This window comes from Oryctolagus cuniculus, chromosome 12, assembly GCF_964237555.1.
Source record: "Oryctolagus cuniculus chromosome 12, mOryCun1.1, whole genome shotgun sequence".
Lineage (NCBI taxonomy): Eukaryota > Metazoa > Chordata > Mammalia > Lagomorpha > Leporidae > Oryctolagus > Oryctolagus cuniculus.
Window position 1 is genome coordinate 73225892 of NC_091443.1, and position 21570 is coordinate 73247461.

General features: G+C 41.9%; 1 protein-coding gene and 1 pseudogene across 4 annotated transcripts in view; both read left to right on the plus strand.

Annotated features, from left to right (window-relative positions):
- Positions 1-21570, plus strand: part of USP8 (ubiquitin specific peptidase 8) — a 144577-nt gene that overhangs the window by 92871 nt on the left and 30136 nt on the right. For all 4 annotated transcript variants that reach the window (XM_070054175.1, XM_051822004.2, XM_070054174.1 and 1 more), the window contains 3 exons: positions 8096-8255; positions 10543-10585; positions 17713-17857. In XM_070054175.1, the coding sequence (XP_069910276.1) occupies positions 8096-8255; positions 10543-10585; positions 17713-17857 (348 nt within the window). The remainder of the gene's footprint in view (positions 1-8095; positions 8256-10542; positions 10586-17712; positions 17858-21570) is intronic.
- Positions 10828-11503, plus strand: LOC103351207 (protein jagunal homolog 1-like; annotated as a pseudogene).

A 21570-nucleotide genomic window follows, 5' to 3' on the forward strand; every position in this document is an offset into this window, starting at 1 on the left:
TATGCCAGTGCACTAGCCCCATTCTGATAGTTTTTGCCTATTATGAAATCATCCATTCATGTTTAATGTATTATTGATATGATTGGACTGTCATTTCATTTGTTTTCCTTTGTGTTATCTGTTTTTCATTAGTTTCCTGTCTTTATTGGAGTTACTTTTTGTTAAATCCCATGTTATCTTTTTTTTTTTTTTAATTAAGATTTTGTTTGTTTATTTGAAAGGAAGACTTGCAGAGAGAGGGAGAGAGAGAAAATTTCCCTTTACTGGTTCACTCCCCAAATGACCACAATGGTGGGGACTGGGCCAGACTGAAGCTAGGGTTCTGGAACTTCATCTAGGTCTCCCATGTTGGTGCAGTGGACCCAAAGACTTGGACCATCTTTTGCTTTCCCACACACATTAGCAGAGAAGATCAGAAATAGAGCAGCTAGGACTCAGACCAGCTGCTGGCATCGCAGGTCATGGCTTAACCCATTGTGCCATTATACTCACCCCCTTCTACTGTCTTTGAATGGTACCTTTAAGTTTTTGAAAAATAGGCTCTCTAGGGATATTTCTCTCCTCCCACCGCAGTCTGTGTGTGTGTGTGTGTGTGTGTGTGTGTGTACTTCAAAAAGTGTGGAAAATAAACTTCTTAATTCTATTTTTATGTACTTTCATATATATATCTTCAACTATTAATACCATACCTCTTCCTATAAAATATGAAAACTTTGGAGAATGGGCATTTAGCCCAGCAACTAAGATGCCCACATCCAGCAACAGAATGTGTATATTCAATTCCTAGCTTCAGCTCCTGACTCTAGCTTCCCCACCAATGCAGATCCTGGGAAGCAGCAATAATGGCTCAAGTAACTGGGTTCCTGCCACCCATGTGGGAGACCTAGATAGTGTCCCCAGTTCTCATCTCTGGCCCTGGCCTGGCCTCAGCTATTTAGGATGGGGACAGGTTGAAGCTCTCTCATTCTCTGCCTTTTAAAGTAAAAAAGCCTTGCAACCATGTAAGTCTGCTTATGACTTTTTAATCCTTATCAGTTGTCAACGTATGTTATATCCATGTATATTAGAACCTTCACCCAAAATAGGATTATAGTATTTGCTTTAAATGGGCATTTGTGGTTTAAAGAAATTAAGAGAAAATTACCTTTCATATTCACTCTCTGGTACCTTCAGTTTTTCTTGGACATAGTTTTCTATCTAGAATTATTTCCTATAGCCTGAAGAACTTTATTTTGTATTGCTGATTGTGCAGGCCTATTGAGAACAAGTTCTTTATTTTTTTTATTTGAAAATATCTTTATTTCATTTTCTTTCTTATGAAATGGTAACTTTAAATAATAACTCATCAGATATTAGTATCTATATTACAGATACATGATTTTTGGTGATCTTTGAAAAATGATTTATTTATTTGAAAGGGAAAGTCAAACAGAGAATGAAAGATATTCCATTTGCTGGTTTACTCTCCAAATGCCCATAACAGCTGGGTCTGGGACAGATGAAAGTCAGGAGTCAGGAGTTCCATCTGAGCCTCTGATGTGGGTGACAGAATGCAAGTACCTGGGCCATTATCTGCTGCCTCCCAGGTGTATGGATCAGAAGCTGGGTCAGAAACAAAAGAGCCAGGACTCAAACTGACATTCTAATATGGGATGAAGGGATCCCAAGTAGCTGCTTAATCTGCTTGTCACAACTCCCACCCCTTATTTTCATTCTTAGGGAGGTTTTCATAATATTTCGGATTCTAGGTTGACAGGGTTTTTTCCATTTAGTATCTTTTAGTAGATTTTATTATTTATTTATTAATTTTGGATGCAGAGTTACAGAGAGAGTCAGAGAAAAAGAGGTCTTCCATCCACTGGTTTACTACTCCGGCTACAACAGCCGGAGCTGGGCCAATCCAAAGCCAGGAGCCAGGAGCTTCTTTCCTTCTGAATCTCCTACACGGGTGCAGGGACTGAAGCACTTGGGCCATCCTCTGCTGTTTTCCAAGGCCATAAGCAGAGAGCTAGATCAGAAGAGGCGCAGCCAGGACATGAACTGGTGCCTGTATGGAATGTTGGTGCTACAGGCGGAAGCTTAGCCTACTATGCCACATCACCAGCCTCCTCCTTTCAGTATTTTAAACATATGCTGTAACCTCTTCTGGCTTCCATTATTTATGTTTCTCATGTGGAAATACATGTAAGATTGTTCATGTCATAGTGGCAGTACCATATTACTAGGAATGCTTTTGGATTTACCCATTACTAATTTTCATGCTGTTAAGTATGGGCAGAATCTAGTCACTCCGATATGGAATGCAGACTCCCAGGTGGCAGCTTCATCTTCTGTGCCATGATGCCTGCCTGGTGTCATTTTTTTCTTACTTAGGATTTTCTCTTTGGCTTGTGACTTGGGATGATTTTCTTTGTATTTTCCTGTTCTGGATTTACTGAGCTCTCTGCATCTATAAATTGATATCATCTATCAAATTGTGGTAGCTTTTTGCTATTGTTTTGTGAAATATCTTTTTCTGCCTCATTTTTGTTTTCTTGGGGTACTCCAGCTATGCATCCAGGGGATGTTTTGATTTTTGTCTAGTGAATTCTTTTTTTTTTTTTTTTTTGACAGGCAGAGTGGACAGTGAGAGAGAGAGAGAGAGAGAGAGAAAGGTCTTCCTTTGCCGTTGGTTCACCCTCCAATGGCCGCTGCGGCCGGCACGCTGCGGCCGGCACACCGCGCTGATCCGATGGCAGGAGCCAGGTGCTTCTCCTGGTCTCCCGTGGGGTGCAGGGCCCAAGGACTTGGGCCATCCTCCACTGCACTCCCGGGCCACAGCAGAGAGCTGGCCTGGAAGAGGGGCAACCGGGACAGAATCTGGCGCCCCAACTGGGACTAGAACCTGGTGTGCCGTCGCCGCAAGGCGGAGGATTAGCCTAGTGAGCCGCCGCGCCGGCCCTGTCTAGTGAATTCTTAAGGCTGTGTTTGTTTTGGGATTTTGGTTTTTTACTTTTTGAAAATTTTTGAGATAACATTTTTGATTTACTTTATGGTTAGAGCAGGAATATAGGGAAGAGCTATAAATAATAATCAAATAAATTCCCTTTCACTCATGTAAGTAAATTTTAAAATAGACACAGCTCATTAAAGCTAATAGTGTATCATTTATAACAATTTGACAAATATTTAAAACAATTCGACAAAATAATGTATTTGCAGGAAAACTGATACAAGCATCACAACCATTTTCATCTTGATTTTTTAGTTTTTTTTTTTTTTTTTTTAATTTTAGCTCTCACAAATAAGGAAGAACATGTGGAGTTTGGGTTTCTCTGTCTAGCTTATATCACTCAATGTGAAGTCTTCTAGTTGGAACCATTTTGATGCAAATGATAGAATTTCATTCTTTTTTATAACTGAATAATATTCATTTGTGTGTGTGTGTATGTATACATGAGAGAGATTTTCTTTGCTTGATGATGGACACCTTGGTTGATTCTGTATTTTGGCTGTTGTGAACATGCTGCTGTAAACATGTTGGTGCAGGTATCTCTTTGATCTGATGGGTTCATGTCTTTTGGGTATATTCCCAGTAGTGGGATTGCTAGATTGTATGGCAGGTCTATTAGTAGTTTTTAAAGAAATCTCCACACTGTTTTCCACAATAGCTATACTAAGTTACATTCCCACCAACCTTGTATGAGTTCCCCTTTCTCTGGGTCCTCCTCAGCATTTGTTACTATTTGTCTTTTGGATAGTAGCCATTCTGACCAGGGGTGAGGTGATGCCTCATTGTGGTTTTGATTTGAGTTTCGCTGATGGTTAGTGATGTGGAGTATTTTTTTCACAAATTTGTTGGCCATTAGTATTTTTTATTTGCAGAATTGTCTATTGAGGTCTTTTGCCTATTTCTCCACTGGATTCATTGTTTATTTGTTGATGAGGTTTTTGAGTTGCTTTTATTCTTTGGATATCTTTGTTGGTTTTAAGATTTCTGTAATTTTTCTATTTGATTTACAGATTAGATCATTTCTGTTGCTGTATAAGTAAGTACTCTTTGTTATCTCTAACTTTCTCGAGAGAACTTCTTTTCTCAGATACACATTTCAGTTCCAGAATTTCTAATTTCTATCTTTTTTTAAAGATTTATTTGAAAGTCAGAGTTACGCAGAGAGAGGAGAGGCAGAGAGAGAGAGGTGTTCCATCTGCTGGTTCACTCCCCAATTGGCCGCAGCGGCCAGAGCCATGCTGATCCGAAGCCAGGAGCTTCTTCCAGGTCTCCCACATGGGTGCAGGGACCCAAGGACTTGGGCCATCTTCTACTGTTTTCCAGGCCATAGCAGAGAACTGGATCAGAAGTGGAGCAGCTGGGTCTCAAACCTGCACCTATATGGGATGCCAGCGCTTCAGACCAGGGCGTTAACCTGCTGCGCCACAGCGCCGGCCCCTATTTAGTTGTTTTTATAGTGTGTGTTTCTTTGCAGATAATTTTTGTTCATTCGTGATGCATTTTTTAAAAGATTTATCTATTTATTTCAAAGTCAAGAGTTACACAGAGAGAGAAGGAGAGGCAGAGAGAGAGAGAGTTCTTCCATCCGCTGGTTCACTCCCTAGTTGGTCACAGCTGGCAGAACAGTGCTGATCTGAAGCCAGGAGCCAGGAACTTCCTCTGGGTCTTCCCATGCCAGTGCAGGGGCCCAAGGAATTGGGCCATCTTCTACTGCTATCCCAGGCCATAGCAGAGAGCTGGATCGGAAATGGAGCAGCGGGGACTCAAACTGATGCCCATATGGGATGCTGTCACTACAGGTGGTGGCTTTACCTGCTGTGCCACAGCGCCAGCTTCTCATTATACATTTTCATTTACATCCTGAGCATAGTTATAACAGCTGATTTAAAATCTTTGTATGTTGGGACAGGCATTGTGCCATAGTGGGTAAATCTGCTGCCTGCGACACTGCCCCTTAAGGGCAGTGGCTTGTGTCCCGGCTGCTCCACTTTTGATCCAGCTCCCTGCTAATGACCTGGGCAAAGCAGCACAAGATGGCAGGATGGAATTCCAAGCTCCTGACTTCAACCTAGTCCTTCCCCAGCAGTTGGGGCCATTTGGGGAGTGAGCTGGTATTATTTAAAAGGCGGACTTGGAGGGACAGAGAGATCTTCCATCTGCTGGTTCACTCCCCAGATGGCCTCAACAGTCAGTGCTGAGCCAGGCCACCTCTAGGAGCTTTATTCAGGTCTTCCACATGGGTGGTGGAGGCCCAAGGATTTGGACCATTTCCACAGCTTTTCTCAGGCCATTAACAGGAATCTGGACAGGAAGTAGAGCAGCCAGGATACGAGCCTGCACCCATCCTTGTGGGAGACCCAGGTGAATCGCCTGGCTTGTGCCTGACCCTCTGGTGGCTGTTGCAGCCCGTTAGGAAATAAACCAGTAGATGGAAGATTCTCTCTCCCTCTCTCTCTGTCACTCCTTCAAAATAAATAACTTTCCTAAAAAAAAAAAAATCTTGAATGCTAAATCTGTCATCTGGGTTATCTTAAAATCAGTTCACATTTTTGGCCTTTTCTATTAAGTATCCTGTTTTGATTTTTTTTTCTATGCCTAGTAATTTCAGAAGTTACCCGAGCACAACTGAATCCTATTCCTCTGCAGAGTGTTGATATTTAGTACTCGTGGGCAGTTAACTTGTGTGGATTTAAATTGGGATAATCAGCACCTGAAGTATCTTTTGAGTTCTTTGAGTCATTGCTGTGTTTCTTACTGTCTGCTCCATGTGTGCTTAGTTCAGGTGTCAACTGGGTAAGTTTATGCAAGAAATTCTCTGGTTTTCTGAGATTAGGGCTTCAGTTGGAGTTTTAGAGCTTTCCACAATAACTAAGGCTAGCCCTTAGGTGTAACACCATAAAAAATGGGAAACTTAATAGTTGACCTTCCTTCCTCCAACTGTCAGCTCCCATCTGCTTCCTGCCTAATTATGGTTGCTCTCCAATATTTTTAAGGAGTTCAACGTCATCCATAGTATGTCGTTGTTGGTCAGAGGTTTGGTAAATAGGAACTACTAAGCCATTAAAAATTATTTTTTTGTAAATTTTGAAGATATGTTTGTTTATTTGAAAAGAAGAGAGTGAGCTTACATCCTCCGATTCACTGGCCAAATGGCCACAACAACCAGGGCTGGGCCAGGGCAAAGCCAGGAGCTAGGAACTCCATTCATATCTCCTAGATACCATAGGCCCAAATTCTTGGGCCATTATCTGCCTCCTTCCCAGGCACATTAGCAAGAAGCTGGATTGTGGGCAGAACAACTAGGACTTGAACTTACCATCTTATGAGATGCTGGTGTTACACCACTGTGCCACAATGCTAGCCCCTTTGTATTTTTTTTTAAGAAGATAGCATTTTTAAAATAATGTGTGATAGTTAAAATCACCGGGTTCCTATCAAATCTTAAAGATCATTTGAACCAGTGTAATAAATAATTCAGAAGGAATTGCTAAGCATAAGGATAAAAATAATCTGCTTTGGGATATAGAGGAGAAGTGTTTTCCTTATTCCTTCCACCTAAGTAGCTGTTCAGCCTTGTATGATATGCTGATTGTTCTCCAAGAATGAACAGTGTAATTTCTTGTGAGGTGGAAGCCTATGAAATTAAAATTCTTATTGATAAATTGCACATTCATGGTCACTGTTAACCTGATGTTGATACTGTGCTAGGAAATGATTTTTTTTCCTTTTTCTTTTTTTAATTTTTAATAAAATTTTTTATCAAATATTTTACTTTTAAAAAAAATTTATTTATTTGAAAGGTAGAGTTACAGAGAGGCAGAGCGAGCAAGTGAGCGAGCGAGTGAGAGAAAGAGGTCTTCCATCTGCTTGTTCACTTCCCAAATGGCCACAAGGGCTGGAGCTGGGCTGATCTGAAGCCAGGAACCTGGAGCTTCTTCCAGTCTCACACACAGGTGCAGGGGCCCAGGGACTTCTTCCACTGCATTCTTTCAAGGCCATCTTCCAATGCTGTCCCAGGCCATAGCAGAGAGCTTAATCGGAAGTGGAGCAGCCAGGACTCAAACCGGTCCCCATATGGGATGCCGGTGCTGCAAATGGCAGCTTCACCTGCTACAGTGCTGGCACCAGTTCAAGACCCGGCTGTTCCACTTCTGATCCAACTCCCCTGCTAGTGCACCTGGGAGTGCACTAGCCAGGAGCCAGGAGTTTCTTCCAGGTCTCGCATGTGGGTGCAGGGCCCAAGGACCTGGGCCATCTTCTACTGCTTTCCCAGGCCATAGCAGAGAGCTGGATCAGAAGTGGAGCTGCTGGGACTCAAACCATGACCCATGTGGGATGCCAGCGCTCCAGGCTAGCACTTTAACCTGCTGCGCCACAGCACCGGTCCCTGTAGTCAGTCTTAAAAGTTAAACAGTCAGGATGGGAGATCTCTCTCTTTCTCTCTCCCTCCCTGGGCCATCATTCTTCTGCTTTCCCAGGCCATAGCAGAGAGCTGGGTCGGAAGTGGAGCAGCCAGATCTCGAACCAGCACCCTTATGGGATGCTGGCACTTCAGGCCAGGGCGTTAACCCACTGTGCCACTGCGCCGACCCCTGGTACCTTTAGTTTTAATCCAGGATCTTCCCCCCAGCACACATACAGGCTTGGGCCTCTGCACTCACGTGGAAGACCCAGGAGAAGCTCCTGGCTCCTGGCTTTGGAGAGGCTCAACTCTGGCCCTTGGAGCCATTTGGGGAGTGAACCAGTGGATGGAAGACGTCTGTCTGTCTCTTTCTTTCTCTCTCCCTCACTCTGTAACTCTTTCAGATCAATAAAATAAAACTTAATAATAAAAAATATCGCAATTTTTTTTAAGAGAGAAAGAGCAAAAGAACAGTTTCTTTTCAAGATGTTTGGGCCATTTGAAATAAATCTACAGATGGCCTCAGAGGGCAAAATGTGTAGGTTGTGTTTGAAAAGGAATACAAGCAGATAAGATTTCAGTTGGAGATAGGGAAAGCTATATGATACCCCAAGTCAGGATACTAATTTTATGGAACTGGAACTCCTTAATTTTCCACAATCATGCCAATAAAAGACATCTTAACTTGTTTTTTCAACTAGGTATGAAGAAGCTGAGGTTCGGAAAAAGCTTGAAGAAAAAGACAGACAGGAGGAAGAGCAGCTGCAACAGAAAAGGCAGGAACCAGGAAGAGAGGATGTCAGCAGTTCAGCTAAAGGCTCTTTGGAGAATGTAGTGGATTCCAAAAACAAAATTCAAAAGGTATTTGGGTTGTACTGTGGCAGACAGAAGACTGGTTGTGTTTGTTAAATGGTTTAAGAGTTGAGATACCACTATGAAGTTCTTTCAGGCAACAAGGTTAAAATTTAATATATTTTACTTAGAAATTGAATTACATAGTTTAGCTTCAGTTGAGTCCAGGTTTTCCTATAAACTTAATTAGAACAATAGAAAACATTTGAGATAGGATTCTATGTGTCTGAATTTTGGTTCTAAGGCTGATCTTGGCTTAACCCTGCTGGAACACAGTTTCCTCATTTGCAAATGAAGGTCTTGAAATAGATAAACTTTAAGATTTCTTTCTTTTTTTTTTTTTTTTTTTGTCTTTTGACAGGCAGAGTGGATAGTGAGAGAGAGAGAAAGGTCTTCCTTTTTGCCGTTGGTTCACCCTCCAATGGCCGCCATGGCTGGCGCGCTGTGGCTGGCGCACCGCGCTGATCCGATGGCAGGAGCCAGGTGCTTATCCTGGTCTCCCGTGGGGTGCAGGGCCCAAGTACTTGGGCCATCCTCCACTGCCTTCCCGGGCCACAGCAGAGAGCTGGCCTGGAAGAGGGGCAACCGGGACAGAATCCGGTGCCCTGACCGGGACTAGAACCTGGTGTGCAGGTGCCGCAAGGCGGAGGATTAGCCTAGTGAGCCACAGCGCCGGCCAAGATTTCTTCTAGTGATAAAATTTACATGAAAAGAATTGGTATACTTTATCTGGTGCCAAACCTTTCATCTTTTTCTGGGGTCTCATTTTCCTTCATGTACTCTTCCCTTCTTCCCAGTTGGCCCTTCTTTGTCTTCCTCTCCATTTTGCTCAGTGACTATTTTAGTCTTTTCAACTATATCATTTGTTTGCCAAAAGCCATCTGTGATTCAGTCTCTATCTTCTGGCTATCACTAACTCCTTTCTTTACCTTAGATACTATTCTTCCTGAAATGAAAGTTCTATTGCACTGTGGAAATCCATGGAGAATTTTCTGCTTTGATTTTGTTCTTTGGTATAGCTTTCAGCTGTCATTTGTATGAGATTGTCATCAGTTTCATTAAGAGCTTAATGAATTAATTGCTTGTAACATTGGATTAGGTATTGTGTGTAAAAGGGTGAAGAAATCTGGCCTTTAATTTTAGGAGCTAGTAATATAAAAATGCATTAAGATGATGCTCATAAGGAGATGTGCCTATGTATTTCTGTTGACTGATAACAAGAATTGAAAGAACTATATGAGGGGAACCTTGGAATCTCTTTTTGCTCTTGCTTTGCCAACAGTAGAGCCAACCACTTTTTGTTACTTATACTTCCGTTTAACCTTTCTATTTTGCAAAGAAAAAACAGTTAACCTGTGTCATTGAGCTTTGATAACCAAATAACTTTTTGCCGTAATTTTCATCTATCTCCCTTCACTTTGTCTTTTTGGAGTTTTCCAAAGTAAATTTCAATCAGTATGCCATTATACCCTAAATATTTCAATGTACATATCAAATAAAGAGAAAGAAATTGTCTTAATAACCATAATGTTATTTTCCCACTTCACAAAACAATAATTTTCTAGTGTAGTCTAATACTTACATTCATATTTCCTCACTGGTCTTAAAATGTTTTCTTGAATTAAGACTCACTGGAGTCCTTCCTTCTCATTTTTCATTTCATGCATTTGATTTTTCAATAATGGAGCATAAGCCACATTCTGTATTTATTAGATTGCTGCTTCTCTGTATCATTTTAACTTTTGTAATCTCCCATAATTTTTGTAGACTAGAAGTTTGACGTAAAAGATCTTTGTCTTTTGTCAAGAATATTTCACAGATGCTACTGTGTACTTCATATTCTACCATATGGGTTTTCCCACCTACAGGATGAGTTAATGCCTTACAGGATTGTATCATGTTGTCTTGGTTAGACAACGTAAATCTCAGAAGTAGTACTTTGTTTTATTTTCCTTTAAATATAATGGAGGACACTGAGGGAACTCGACTTTTTTTTTCATTGTAAGAAGTACATGTAATTAAAATAAATATTAAATTTCTATAATAACTTGTGCTTCTAAACTACATTTGACCTTTAATTGAAGAAAACTTTGAGGAAATGGTCTGTGATTCTTCCATGCTCTTAATTGTTGTCTCTTGTCAATCTGGTATATCATTATTAGTCATCTACAATTTTCAACTAAAATACCAGTATTCTGCACACTCAAGTTCTTAGGCTTTTCATTTCAATGAAGTATTCAAATTGAACTTTTTGTTTCTATGAAAGTTGAAACTTTTTTTTTTTCTTATGAAATAGATCAATGGTGAAAAGAGTGAAAAAAATGAGACCACAAAGAAAGGTAAGTATGTGCAGAAAAGAAGTTTTTTTAGGTTCTTACTGAGATATTTAATTAAAGTAAGCATCAGATTTTATATGGTGAGATTCTTAGCATTGTTTCTAATCTCTGCATAAGCTTTATCATTTTTCCTACCCTGCATAATTATCTTGGAAATGAGGCTGAGGACTTGTGCGGCAGCAGGGCTGCACCCGGGGCTCGGGGTGCTGGGCAAGGACCATGGCATCTCAGGCAGGCCCACAAGTGGCCTGCATGGGTGACAGCGACTTTCAGCACCAGGAGTGCTTCGCCATGTAGTACTAGATGAGTGTGACCCTCAGATATGAAATCAAGAAGTTGATCTAAGTGTATCTGGTCTTATGGCTGCTGCTGGTGGCAAAGATGAACGTGGGACACCTGAGGCTCCTGTCATGAACAGGTGGCTGTGCCCGATCAGTGGGAGTACCCATATTTGCTGAGCATTGTGCCCTCTCTCGGGCCTTCTGTCCTTCCTATGCAACAACATCAGCTACCTGGTGCTCTCCATGATCAGCATAGGGCTGTTTCCCATCGCTCCCCTCACTTGTAGCAGCATGGAGATGTTCCTCACTGCCCAGCAGCTCTACCACCCTCACAAAGCCTACCGCTTCCTCTTTGGTTTTTCTGCTGTCTCTGTCATGTACCTGGTGTTGGTGCTGCCAGTCTAAGTGCATGCTTGGCAGTTATATGACAGCAAGAAGCTCCTGGACTCTTGGTTCACCAGCACACAAGAGAAGAAGTGGGCTGGCACTGAGGTGTAGTGGATAAAGCTGCTGCCTACAGTGTCATCGTCCCATATGGGTGCTGGTTTGAGTCCCAGCTGCTGCACTTCTGATCCAGCTCTCTGCTGTGGCCTGGGAAAGCGGTAGAAGATGGCCCAAGTCCTTGGGCCCCTGTGCCCACGTGGGAGACCTGAAAGAAACTCCTGGCTTCGGATTGGCGCAGCTCAGCTGTTGCGGCCATCGGGGAATGAACCAGCAGATAGAAAACCTCTCTCCCCCTCTTTGCCCTGCCTCTCTTTGTAACTCTGCTTTTCACATAAATAAATAAATCTTAAAAAAAAAAAAAAAAGGCATAAATGAGGCCTCCCTGCTGGACTGCTCTATGCAGTGAAACCTGGGCATCCTGTTGAACAGGATGAGAGGGGTTGAGGAGCTGGTCTATAGTCTCTTTAGAATTTGGTAGCTGTGGTGTTGGCATCTCATGCCAACTAGGTCCAAGTTCTGCAGAGCTGTTCCTGTTGACATCTGCTGAGGGGCCAAAGTCAATTTATTCCTGATTGACTAGAACTGAGAGACTAACAGCTGTGAAACAGATCTCAGCTGGTTCAAAAATGTGGTTCCTTTCAGGTTTTTCTTTGAGGAGTGAGCCTTGTTCTTGCCTCCTGTTGGTCATTCTCCCCATCGCCATCCATCTCCCCTTAGTTATCAAGACTGAAGGAGATAAAAAATAAATCTAATTCTGCTTCAGTTTGTAGGTCGTGGGGCAGGAAACGTTTGGGAAACTGCTCTTCCTGCAGGCTATGGTCTCTGCTGCAAAGCATTTTAATTAAAAAGAATCTTAATAAAGACTACTGTGGCCACAATGAAAAAAAAACACTGTATTTATTTTATTTATTTACTTATCATGGAGGATATTTTTTGAATTATCTTGGCCTGACAAGATAAAATATGGTAATAATGCATTTGAAAATATCAACACACAGCTTGTCCTTATTTTCTTGTCAAGATGCAGGTTAGCTTGGCTAAGAGCATTTACTCTCGGTAGTCAGATTGCCTGTGCCTATTGCTTAATCTCTGAATTTTCATGTGATCCTGACTTCCCCTCTGGAAAGTGGAGATAATAATGGAACCTATTTCATAGGGTTACTGTCAGATGAATTAATATATTAATAATAAAACCGAGGATAAATTTTAAGTAATAACCATTATTATTTATGTAAATTTTAAAAATTGCTTTGGCTTTAGCTTCCTTTTTGTTAGCCTTTCTTTATGACAGTAGCTGTAGGCATAATTATTTAAGAGGCCTTTTTACCAACCTGACAGAAAATTTAAACTGGTAATTTGGATGTTACCTGTAGTAGGGTTGATGCTCTAGTCACAAATATGGGACCTAAACCACAAGAGGTACAAAAGTATCTTCATCTACCCGAAAAGTTATTTCTCTCAGAAAAGATTTAACTTAAACACAATTATATTTAACACTGGAATAAATTCTCTGCTTAAAATATCGTCATACGTAACAATTTTAAAAATAAACTACTATAAAGTTACTTTCCTAAAAGCTGATTTGGATTCATTTTAGATGTTTTCATTCCTTTGATCCTTTGTATTTCATCATGCTGAGATATTAGCCTTCCTAGTGATTTGTTCTTAGCTTATTCAGTCTGGTTTTTTAATTTGTTTTAATCAAAATGATCTTGATGGTTGGAGAGGGGAAGTAGCATGTTTATTGGCAGCTGTAAGTATTTTAACTTAGGAGCTATTGAGACTACTTTTTCATAACTCAGTGCCGAAATCATTTAAAAAAATTTTATTGATTTGAAAGGCAGAGTTATAGAGATGCAGAGGCAGGAGCAATGGCAGATAGAGACCTTCCATCTGCTGGTTCACTCCCCAAATGGCTGCAATGGCTAGAGCTGGGCTGATCTGAATCCAGGATCCAGGAGCTTCTCCTAGGTCTCCCATGTGGATACAGAGACCAAACACCAGGGCCATCTTCCACTGCTTTCCCAGCTCATAAGCAGAGAGCTGGATCGGAAGTCAAGCAGCTGGCTCTTGAACTGGTGCCTATACGGTATGCCAGCACTGCAGGTGGCAGCTTTACCAACTATGACACAGTGCTGGCCCTGAAATCATTCTTTTTTAAAGATTTTTATTTATTTACTTATTTGAAAGAGATACACAGAGAGAAGGAGAGGTAGAGGTAGAGTTTCAGAGAGAGAGAGAGAGAGAGAGAGAGAGAAAGGTCTTCCTTCTGATGGTTCACTCTCCAAATGGCCACAAAGGCTGGAGCTGCGCTGATCAGGAGCCAGGCGCTTCCTCCTGGTCTCCCATGCGGGTACAGGGGCCCAAGCACTTGGGCCATCTGCCACTGCTTTCCCAGGCCACAGCAGAGAGCTGGATTGGAAGAGGAGCAGCCGGGACTAGAACTGGTGCCTACATGGGATGCTGGCGCCACAGGCAGAGGATTAACCTGCGCCACGGTGCCAGCCCCCCGAAATCATTCTTTATATATCTAAATTTAGGTGCGCACAAAAACTGTTAAAAGAGACAAAGAAGGGCACTGTGTATTGATTAAGGGATCACTTCAGCAGGAAGATGTGACTATAATAAATGTGTATGCATCTAATTACAGGGCAACTAGCCGTTTAAAAGAAATGTTGATGGATCTAAAGGGAGACATAGACTCCCATACAGTAGTAATGGGGGACTTCAATACCCCACTTTAACCAATGGACAGATCAATCAGAAAAATCAGCAAGGAAATAGATTTAATTGACACTGTAGACCAAATGGACTTAACAGATATCTACAGAACTTTCCATCCTACAGTTGCAGAATATACATTTTTCTTACCAGTGCATGGAACTTTCTCTAGTATAGACCACAGGCCACACCATAAGGCAAGTCCCAGCAAATTCAAATAAATCAAAATCATACCATGCATCTTCTCTGATCACAATGGAATGAAAATAACAACTTGAGAGTCTCTAGAACATATGCAGACACCTGGAGACTGAACAGTATGCTCCTGAATGAAGAGTGGGTCACAGAAGAAATCAGAAGAGAAATCAAAAAACTATTGAGGAACAGTTTTTTTTTTTTCCATACTATTTGTTGGAATTTTTACTTAGCATAGAGTTAATTTCTGTGTATAAAGTTAATTGAAGATAGACCTTAGTAAGAAATAAGAATGAGAATAGAGGGGGAGGATGTAGAAGGTGGGAGGGTCGATACAGTGGGAAGAATCACTATGTTCCTAAAGTTGTATTTATGAAATGCATGAAGTTTGTATACTTTAAATAAAAGGTTCCTGGGCAAAAATAAATAAATTTAGTTGTGGTACTTTGTGCAAATGGTAGATCAGAGGAAAAAGAGCAACATAGTTGGGACTACCCCCCACTGAAAATAGTCAATAAATTTTAAAAATTGCATTGGCTTTCATTATCTTTTTTGTTGGCCTTATTAAGAAAAAATCCAGCAGTCTGTCATTTTGTGTGTGTGTGTTTTCTGCTTTTTGGTTGGGAGCTAATTAGTGAACATCAAGTGGAATAAAGATTGCAGACTTTTCTTTTTAAGATTTATTTATTTGAAGTCAGAGTTACAGAGAGAGAGGCAGAGAGAGATATATCTTTCATCTGCTGGTTCACTCCCCAGATGGCTGCAACGGCCAGGGCTGAGCTAGGAGCCAGGAGCTTCATCCAGATCTTCCACATGGTTGGCATCTTGAGAACTTGAGCCATTTGCCACTGCTTTTCCCAGGCCATTAGCAGGAGCTGGATCAGAAGTAGAGATGATATGCCAGTGTCATCACTAGCCCTCTGCAGACATTTTCTTAAGAGCTAGATAACATGTTTTCAGTTTGGTGAGTCCTCTGGTTTCTGAAGCAGTTGTTTAGCTCTGCTATCACAGTATGAAAGCAGCATAGACACGTAAACAAATGAGTGTGGCTGTGTTCTATTAAAAACAGGTGGCCGTGGTTTGTCAGCCCCTGATGTGGAACTCAGATAATGAGCTTTTTGGTTTGTTACTCTAGGAATACTTGGAAGTCTAAGTATTTTTCAAATGGCCCCCATAAATCCCATCAGAAACTTTTTAAGAATTTCCAAGGTACTTCAGAAAGTTCATGGAAAGCAAAATTGAAAGATACGTTTATTTTGGTGGAAAAAAATTAAAATCAGTATTGGTAGGAAGTCCTTAAAAAGTTCATGGAAAATATGCATCATAAAATTCTATGTGTGGATTTCAAATTTTTTTGCATCAGTTTTTCTTTTTTTTTAAGATTGATTTATTTGTTTGAAAGAGTTACAGAGCGAGGCAGAGGCAGAGAGGGAGAGAGAGGTCTTCCATCTGCTGGTTCACTCCCCAGGTGGCCGCAACAGCTGGAGCTGGGCCAGTCCAAAGCCGGGAGCCAGGAGCTTCTTCTGAATCTCCCATGAGGACACAGGGGCCCAAGGACTTGGGCCATCTCCTACTGCTTTCCCAGACCATAGCAGAGAGCTGGATTGAAAGTAGAGCAGCTGGGACTTGAACCAGTGCCCATAGGGATGCCACTACAGGCAGTGGCATTACCTGCTACGCCACAGCACCGGCCCCACCAAAATATATCTTTTTTTTTCTTTTAAAGATTTATTTATTTATTTGAAAGAGTTACACAGAAGGAGAGGCAGAAAGAGAGAGAGGTCTTCCATCCGCTGGTTCACTTCCCAGATGGCTGCAATGGCCAGAGCTGTGCCAATCCGAAGCCAGGAGCCTGGAGCTTCTTCCAGTCTCCCATGTGGGTGCAGCGGCCCAAACACATGGGCCATCTTCTACTGCTTTCCCAGGCCATAGCAGAGAGCTGGATCGGAAGAGGAGCAGCCGGGACTCGAACCAGTGCCCATATGGGATGCTGGTGCTACAGGCGGCAGCTTAACCTGCTATGCCACAGAGCCACCCCCAAAAATATATTTTTTAATTTCATTTTTCATGAACTTTCTGAAGTACCCTTGTAGAACCTTTTGAAAATTTTTAGACTGTAGATATTTCTCTAGTGAGCATTTTTCTAATGTCTTAATTTTAAAAATAGAATAATATGTTGATAAGATAGATACTAATTATTTTATATCAATACAGTGCCAGCAACAAATGCAGTTGTAATCTCAACAGCAAATTTTGATATTTTTAAATTTTATTAAAAAGATACATTTGTTTGAAAGGCAGAGTGACAAAGAGGGACAGAGAAGTGAGAGCATTCTGTCCAATGATTCATTCCATGTCTGCAACAGGCAGATCTGGGCAAGGCTGAAGCCAGGAGCCAAGAACTCCATCCTGGTCTCCCACAGGTTGCAGGGACCCAAGGGGCCGTCTACTACTGCCTTCCCTGTGTTAGCAGGAAGCTGGATCGGGAGAGAGCTACTTGCACTTGAACCAGCACCCAAGATGGAAAGCTGGCATTGCAAGTGGTTGCTTAGCCTTGTATGTCACAACACTGCCCCCCCCCCAGGTTTGATATTTCAATTTTTATAAATAACACTGATTTTTTGATACCTGTTAAAAACAAATTATATTTAAAATTTTTTTTTTTTTTTTTTTTTTTTAGAGTTACAGAGGGAGAGACAGAGTGCTGGTTCATTCCCCAGGTGGCTGCAGCGGCCGGAGCTGTGCCGATCTGAAGCCAGGAGTTTCTTCCATGTCTCCCATGAGGGTGCAGGGGCCCAAACTCTTGGGCCATCTGCCACTGCTTTCCCAGGCCATAGCAGAGAGCTGGAGTGGAAGTGGAGCAGCCGGGACTAGAACCAGTGCCCATAAGGGATGCCGGCGCCGCAGGCGGAGGATTAACCTACTGCGCCACGGCACCGGCCCAGTATTTAATGTTTAGAAGAAAAATGGTAGGCCAGCATTGTGGCATAGCGGGTAAACCTGCTGCCTGCAACGCTGGCATCCCATATGAGCGCCGTTTTGCATCCTGGCTGCTGCATTCCCATCTAGCTCTCTGCTATGGCCTGGGAAGGCAGCAGAAGACAGCCCAAGTGCTTGGGCCCCTGCACCAATGAGGGAGACCCAGAAGCAGCTCCAGCCTCCTGGCTTAGGATCGGCCTAGCTCCGATCACTGTAGCCATTTGGGGAGTTTTCCAGTAGATGGGAGATATGTTTCTCTCTCCCTCCCTCCTTTTCTCTCTTTCTCTCTCTCTCCCCCTACTTCTCCCTCTCCCTCGCTCTTATTCTGCCATTCAAATAAAACCTTTTTTTGAAAAAAAGATAAATGGTATCATGAGATATTAAGTACTTGATACCCTAATATACTTTGTCTTTTAGACAAAGCTACCTTTGCCCTGTGTTTAGTGATATGGTGTAGCATGTGGAACCAGTTGTTTTCTTGTTACTTACTCTGTCTCTCTGAATTCCAAGGATCAATCACAGCAAAGGAACTGTATGCAATGATGATGGATAAAAACATCAGCTTGATTGTAATGGATGCTCGAAGAATGCAGGATTATCAGGATTCCTGTATTTCAAATTCTCTCAGTGTTCCTGAAGAAGCCATCAGTCCAGGGTGGGTCATTGTGTTTAGATAAAATGGTAAACTGTGGATAGTAGTAAATGTTACTATTTAAAATCTAAGGTAAATATGACAAAGTGGTCTTTTCCTGTTGACTTTCTCATTCGTTCTTTGATTCTTAGTGACATGCCCTGCCTTTTCTGAAAGGTAATGTCAGGGACATTCCAGTTGGCTGTTTGTTCCAGTAGCTATGGTATTTATAGTCTCATTCTTACTAGGAGAGAAATGAAGTTGCCTTTGTGTGTTTAACTGCTTTCTCCTTTTTCTACTTTTAAGCATGTGATTCATATGTACCAAATCTACCCCAAATTGTGAGCTAACTGAATTGTTTTACATACAGAAATTCCTCATACATCTGTGGGGGGAAAATGTACAAATACTTTTTTTTTTTTAATAAGTATAGCTAAATCATTAAAGAGTGCAGGCTCTGAAGTCAGACTGTATCAAATAACTGTCAATTATTAGCTGCATTATTTCTATGCTAGTGCTGTAACCTCTCTAAGCCCATGTTTCCATCTATAAAATGGAGACAATAATAGTACCTGTCTCATGGAGGTTTCAGTGAGAAATTTTATATATACTACACACACTTAGCACAGTGCTTCACACTAGTAAAGGCTCGATTTTTTTCATTTTCTTTTGGTAAGATGACATTTAACCTATAGCACAATTTGAATATGGGGCATTAGGAATCATCATGACATGGAGGCAGAGTGAAATCTCCAGATCCAGGATTGTTTTTGCTAGATCAAGTGTTCTCATGTAAATCCTATTGCCTCTTGAGATCTTAGTTTATGAGATTGGGTCAGTTAAAAGCTATGGTCCATTCTAGGGCTAGTTTAAAAAATACTAGAAGTGTATATATATATATATTTTTTTTTTTGACAGGCAGAGTGGACAGTGAGAGAGAGAGACAGAGAGAAAGGTCTTCCTTTTGCCGTTGGTTCACCCTCCAATGGCCGCCGTGGCTGACGCGCTGCGGCCGGAGCACCGCGCTGATCCGATGGCAGGAGCCAGGTACTTCTCCTGGTCTCCCATGGGGTGCAGGGCCCAAGCACTTGGGCCATCCTCCACTGCACTCCCTGGCCACAGAAGAGAGCTGGCCTGGAAGAGGGGCAACCAGGACAGAATCCGGCACCCCGACCGGGACTAGAACCCGGTGTGCCGGTGCCACAAGGTGGAGGATTAGCCTAGTGAGCCGTGGCGCTGGCCTAGAAGTATATGTTTTTAAAATTAGGTAATAAAATCTGCATAATTTTGGTGTACTGCAGATACTTGACAAGATTTTTGACCTGGGCCGGCGCCTCGGCTCAGTAGGCTAATCCTCCGCCTTGCGCCATCGGCACACTGGGTTCTAGTCCCGGTCGGGGCGCCGGATTCTGTCCTGGTTGCCCCTCTTCCAGACCAGCTCTCTGCTGTGGCCAAGGGAGTGCAGTGGAGGATGGCCCAAGTCCTTGGGCCCTGCACCCCATGGGAGACCAGGATAAGCACCTGGCTTCTGGCTTCGGATCAGCGCGGTGCGCCGGCCGCAGTGCGCCAGTCACAGCGGCCATTGAAGGGTGAACCAATGGCAAAGGAAGACCTCTCTCTCTGTCTGTCTCTCTCACTGTCCACTCTGCCTGTCAAAAAAAAAAAAAAAAAAAAGCCTGCGCCGCGGCTCAATAGGCTAATCCTCCGCCTAGCGGCGCCGGCACACCGGGTTCTAGTCCCGGTCGGGGCGCCGGATTCTGTCCCGGTTGCCCCTCTTCCAGGCCAGCCCTCTGCTGTGGCCAGGGAGTGCAGTGGAGGATGGCCCAGGTGCTTGGGCCCTGCACCCCATGGGAGACCAGGAAAAGCACCTGGCTCCTGGCTCCTGCCATCGGATCAGCGCGGTGCGCCGGCCGCAGCGCGCCGGCCGCGGCAGCCATTGGAGGGTGAACCAACGGCAAAGGAAGACCTTTCTCTCTGTCTCTCTCTCTCACTGTCCACTCTGCCTGTCAAAAAAAAAAAAAAAAAAAAAAAAAGATTTTTGACTTGAAGAATAGAGTACTTTTTAATATGCTATTGAAAAGGAAATTACGGTGCTTAGTCTAATCAGGCAAATGTGGACATACCCCCAAGACTGGAAAAGACAAAGGAAGTTATAGTCTTTTGGATGGTCTAATCGGTACCAACAGAAAGCTGGTGTTGTTTATTGAGTTTACACTCAAGAGTTTGGACTACTGTGAAATTTAAGATAATCCTAGGTTAAGATTATAAAACAGTGATTTTTGTCCCAAGCCTTCTGAATTGATTAAGACTTTTAAGTTTGGTGCTAGTTTATCTTTTCTGATACTTGCTATTTTCCCTTTCTTATCTGAGAACAGGTCCCAAAACTCTGTGTAGGCAACACTACTCATATCTATGGCTAGCTGATAGTGATTACACTATTTTAAAAATTTAATACAAAATAGTATATAGAGAAGCATTCTTTTCATAGTTATTTAGCCTAGTGAGCTTTTATAAACTGAATGCACCCATTTAACCAGCATCTAGACCAAAAAATAGAGCAGTAGAGTAACTCTAGAACTCGTTAGTATGTCTCCTCTGAGTTTCTACCCATTCAAGGAAACCCCAGCTTCTAAAAGGTTATGTTTCTTTTGTCTGGTTTTGAACCTTATATAAATGGAGAGTTATACATTACGTATATGAGTGGCTCCTTTTATTCCACTTTGTGTATGTGGGTACCGTCTTCATTTTGTGTGTAGTTGCAGTTTGTTCATTCTCATTGTTACCTCTTTTATTGTGTGAATATAGCACAATTTACTTGTCTATTTGTTTTTAGACTTGCCTTGTACTTATTGGATATGATGCTGGTTTTGTAATTTAGATAGAAGATCACCTTCACTTGAATCATTAAACAAAGTATTAAATAATATATCAAGTAAAGCACAGTTTCAGCAAATTACAGTGATGATAACAAGAGGTTGATCCTGTTTCCCAGTGTGTGTCCTATAAAATACTAATCCTGAAAACAGTATTTCAGTGAGTTGGAAATGGTTCTAAAAACATCACATTTAATTTTTTCCTCCTCCTTTATTGACCAGACATCCATCTGATTTGAATATATGGGACAGAGTGTTAAGATACAATATTTTTTATTTCTTTACTTCCTAGAAGGTACAATAGCCAACATTATTATATAGGAATAGGATTTTTTTTTTAATTGTTATACTCCAAACCATTTAGTTTCACTTGTGGATATTTTAGCAGTCCTGCTCAGCCTGCACTATCCTGAGTTAAGTATTGAAATACCTACCAAATTCTAAGTGCTTTGCTAGGAATAACATGGCATTCCTTACCTGCGGGAGGACGGAATTAGTATTCTTCATCCAGTGATTCAGCAAATGCAAGAGTAGTTCAAAGAGTTTGTGGAAATGGAATAAAGATAATTTTTTGCATAAATTTTTCCAAACACCACATAAGAGGGGTCTTCAGAAAGTTCATATTGTGAAAAAACTATGCATGGATTTCAAAAATTCTTGTGCCAAAATAAACATCTTTAATTCTGTTTTCCACAAACTCTTTGAAGTACCCTCATATTTACTGAGTTCTGTTGCTATGTGCTTAGCTGAACTGTTGAATAGATAAAATGTGTGGCCTTCCTGGAGCTTTTATTTTAATAGGGAGGTGGGACAGGTAAGACAGACAATAAAAGCTTAAAATGTGTAACATATCTGATGTTGATA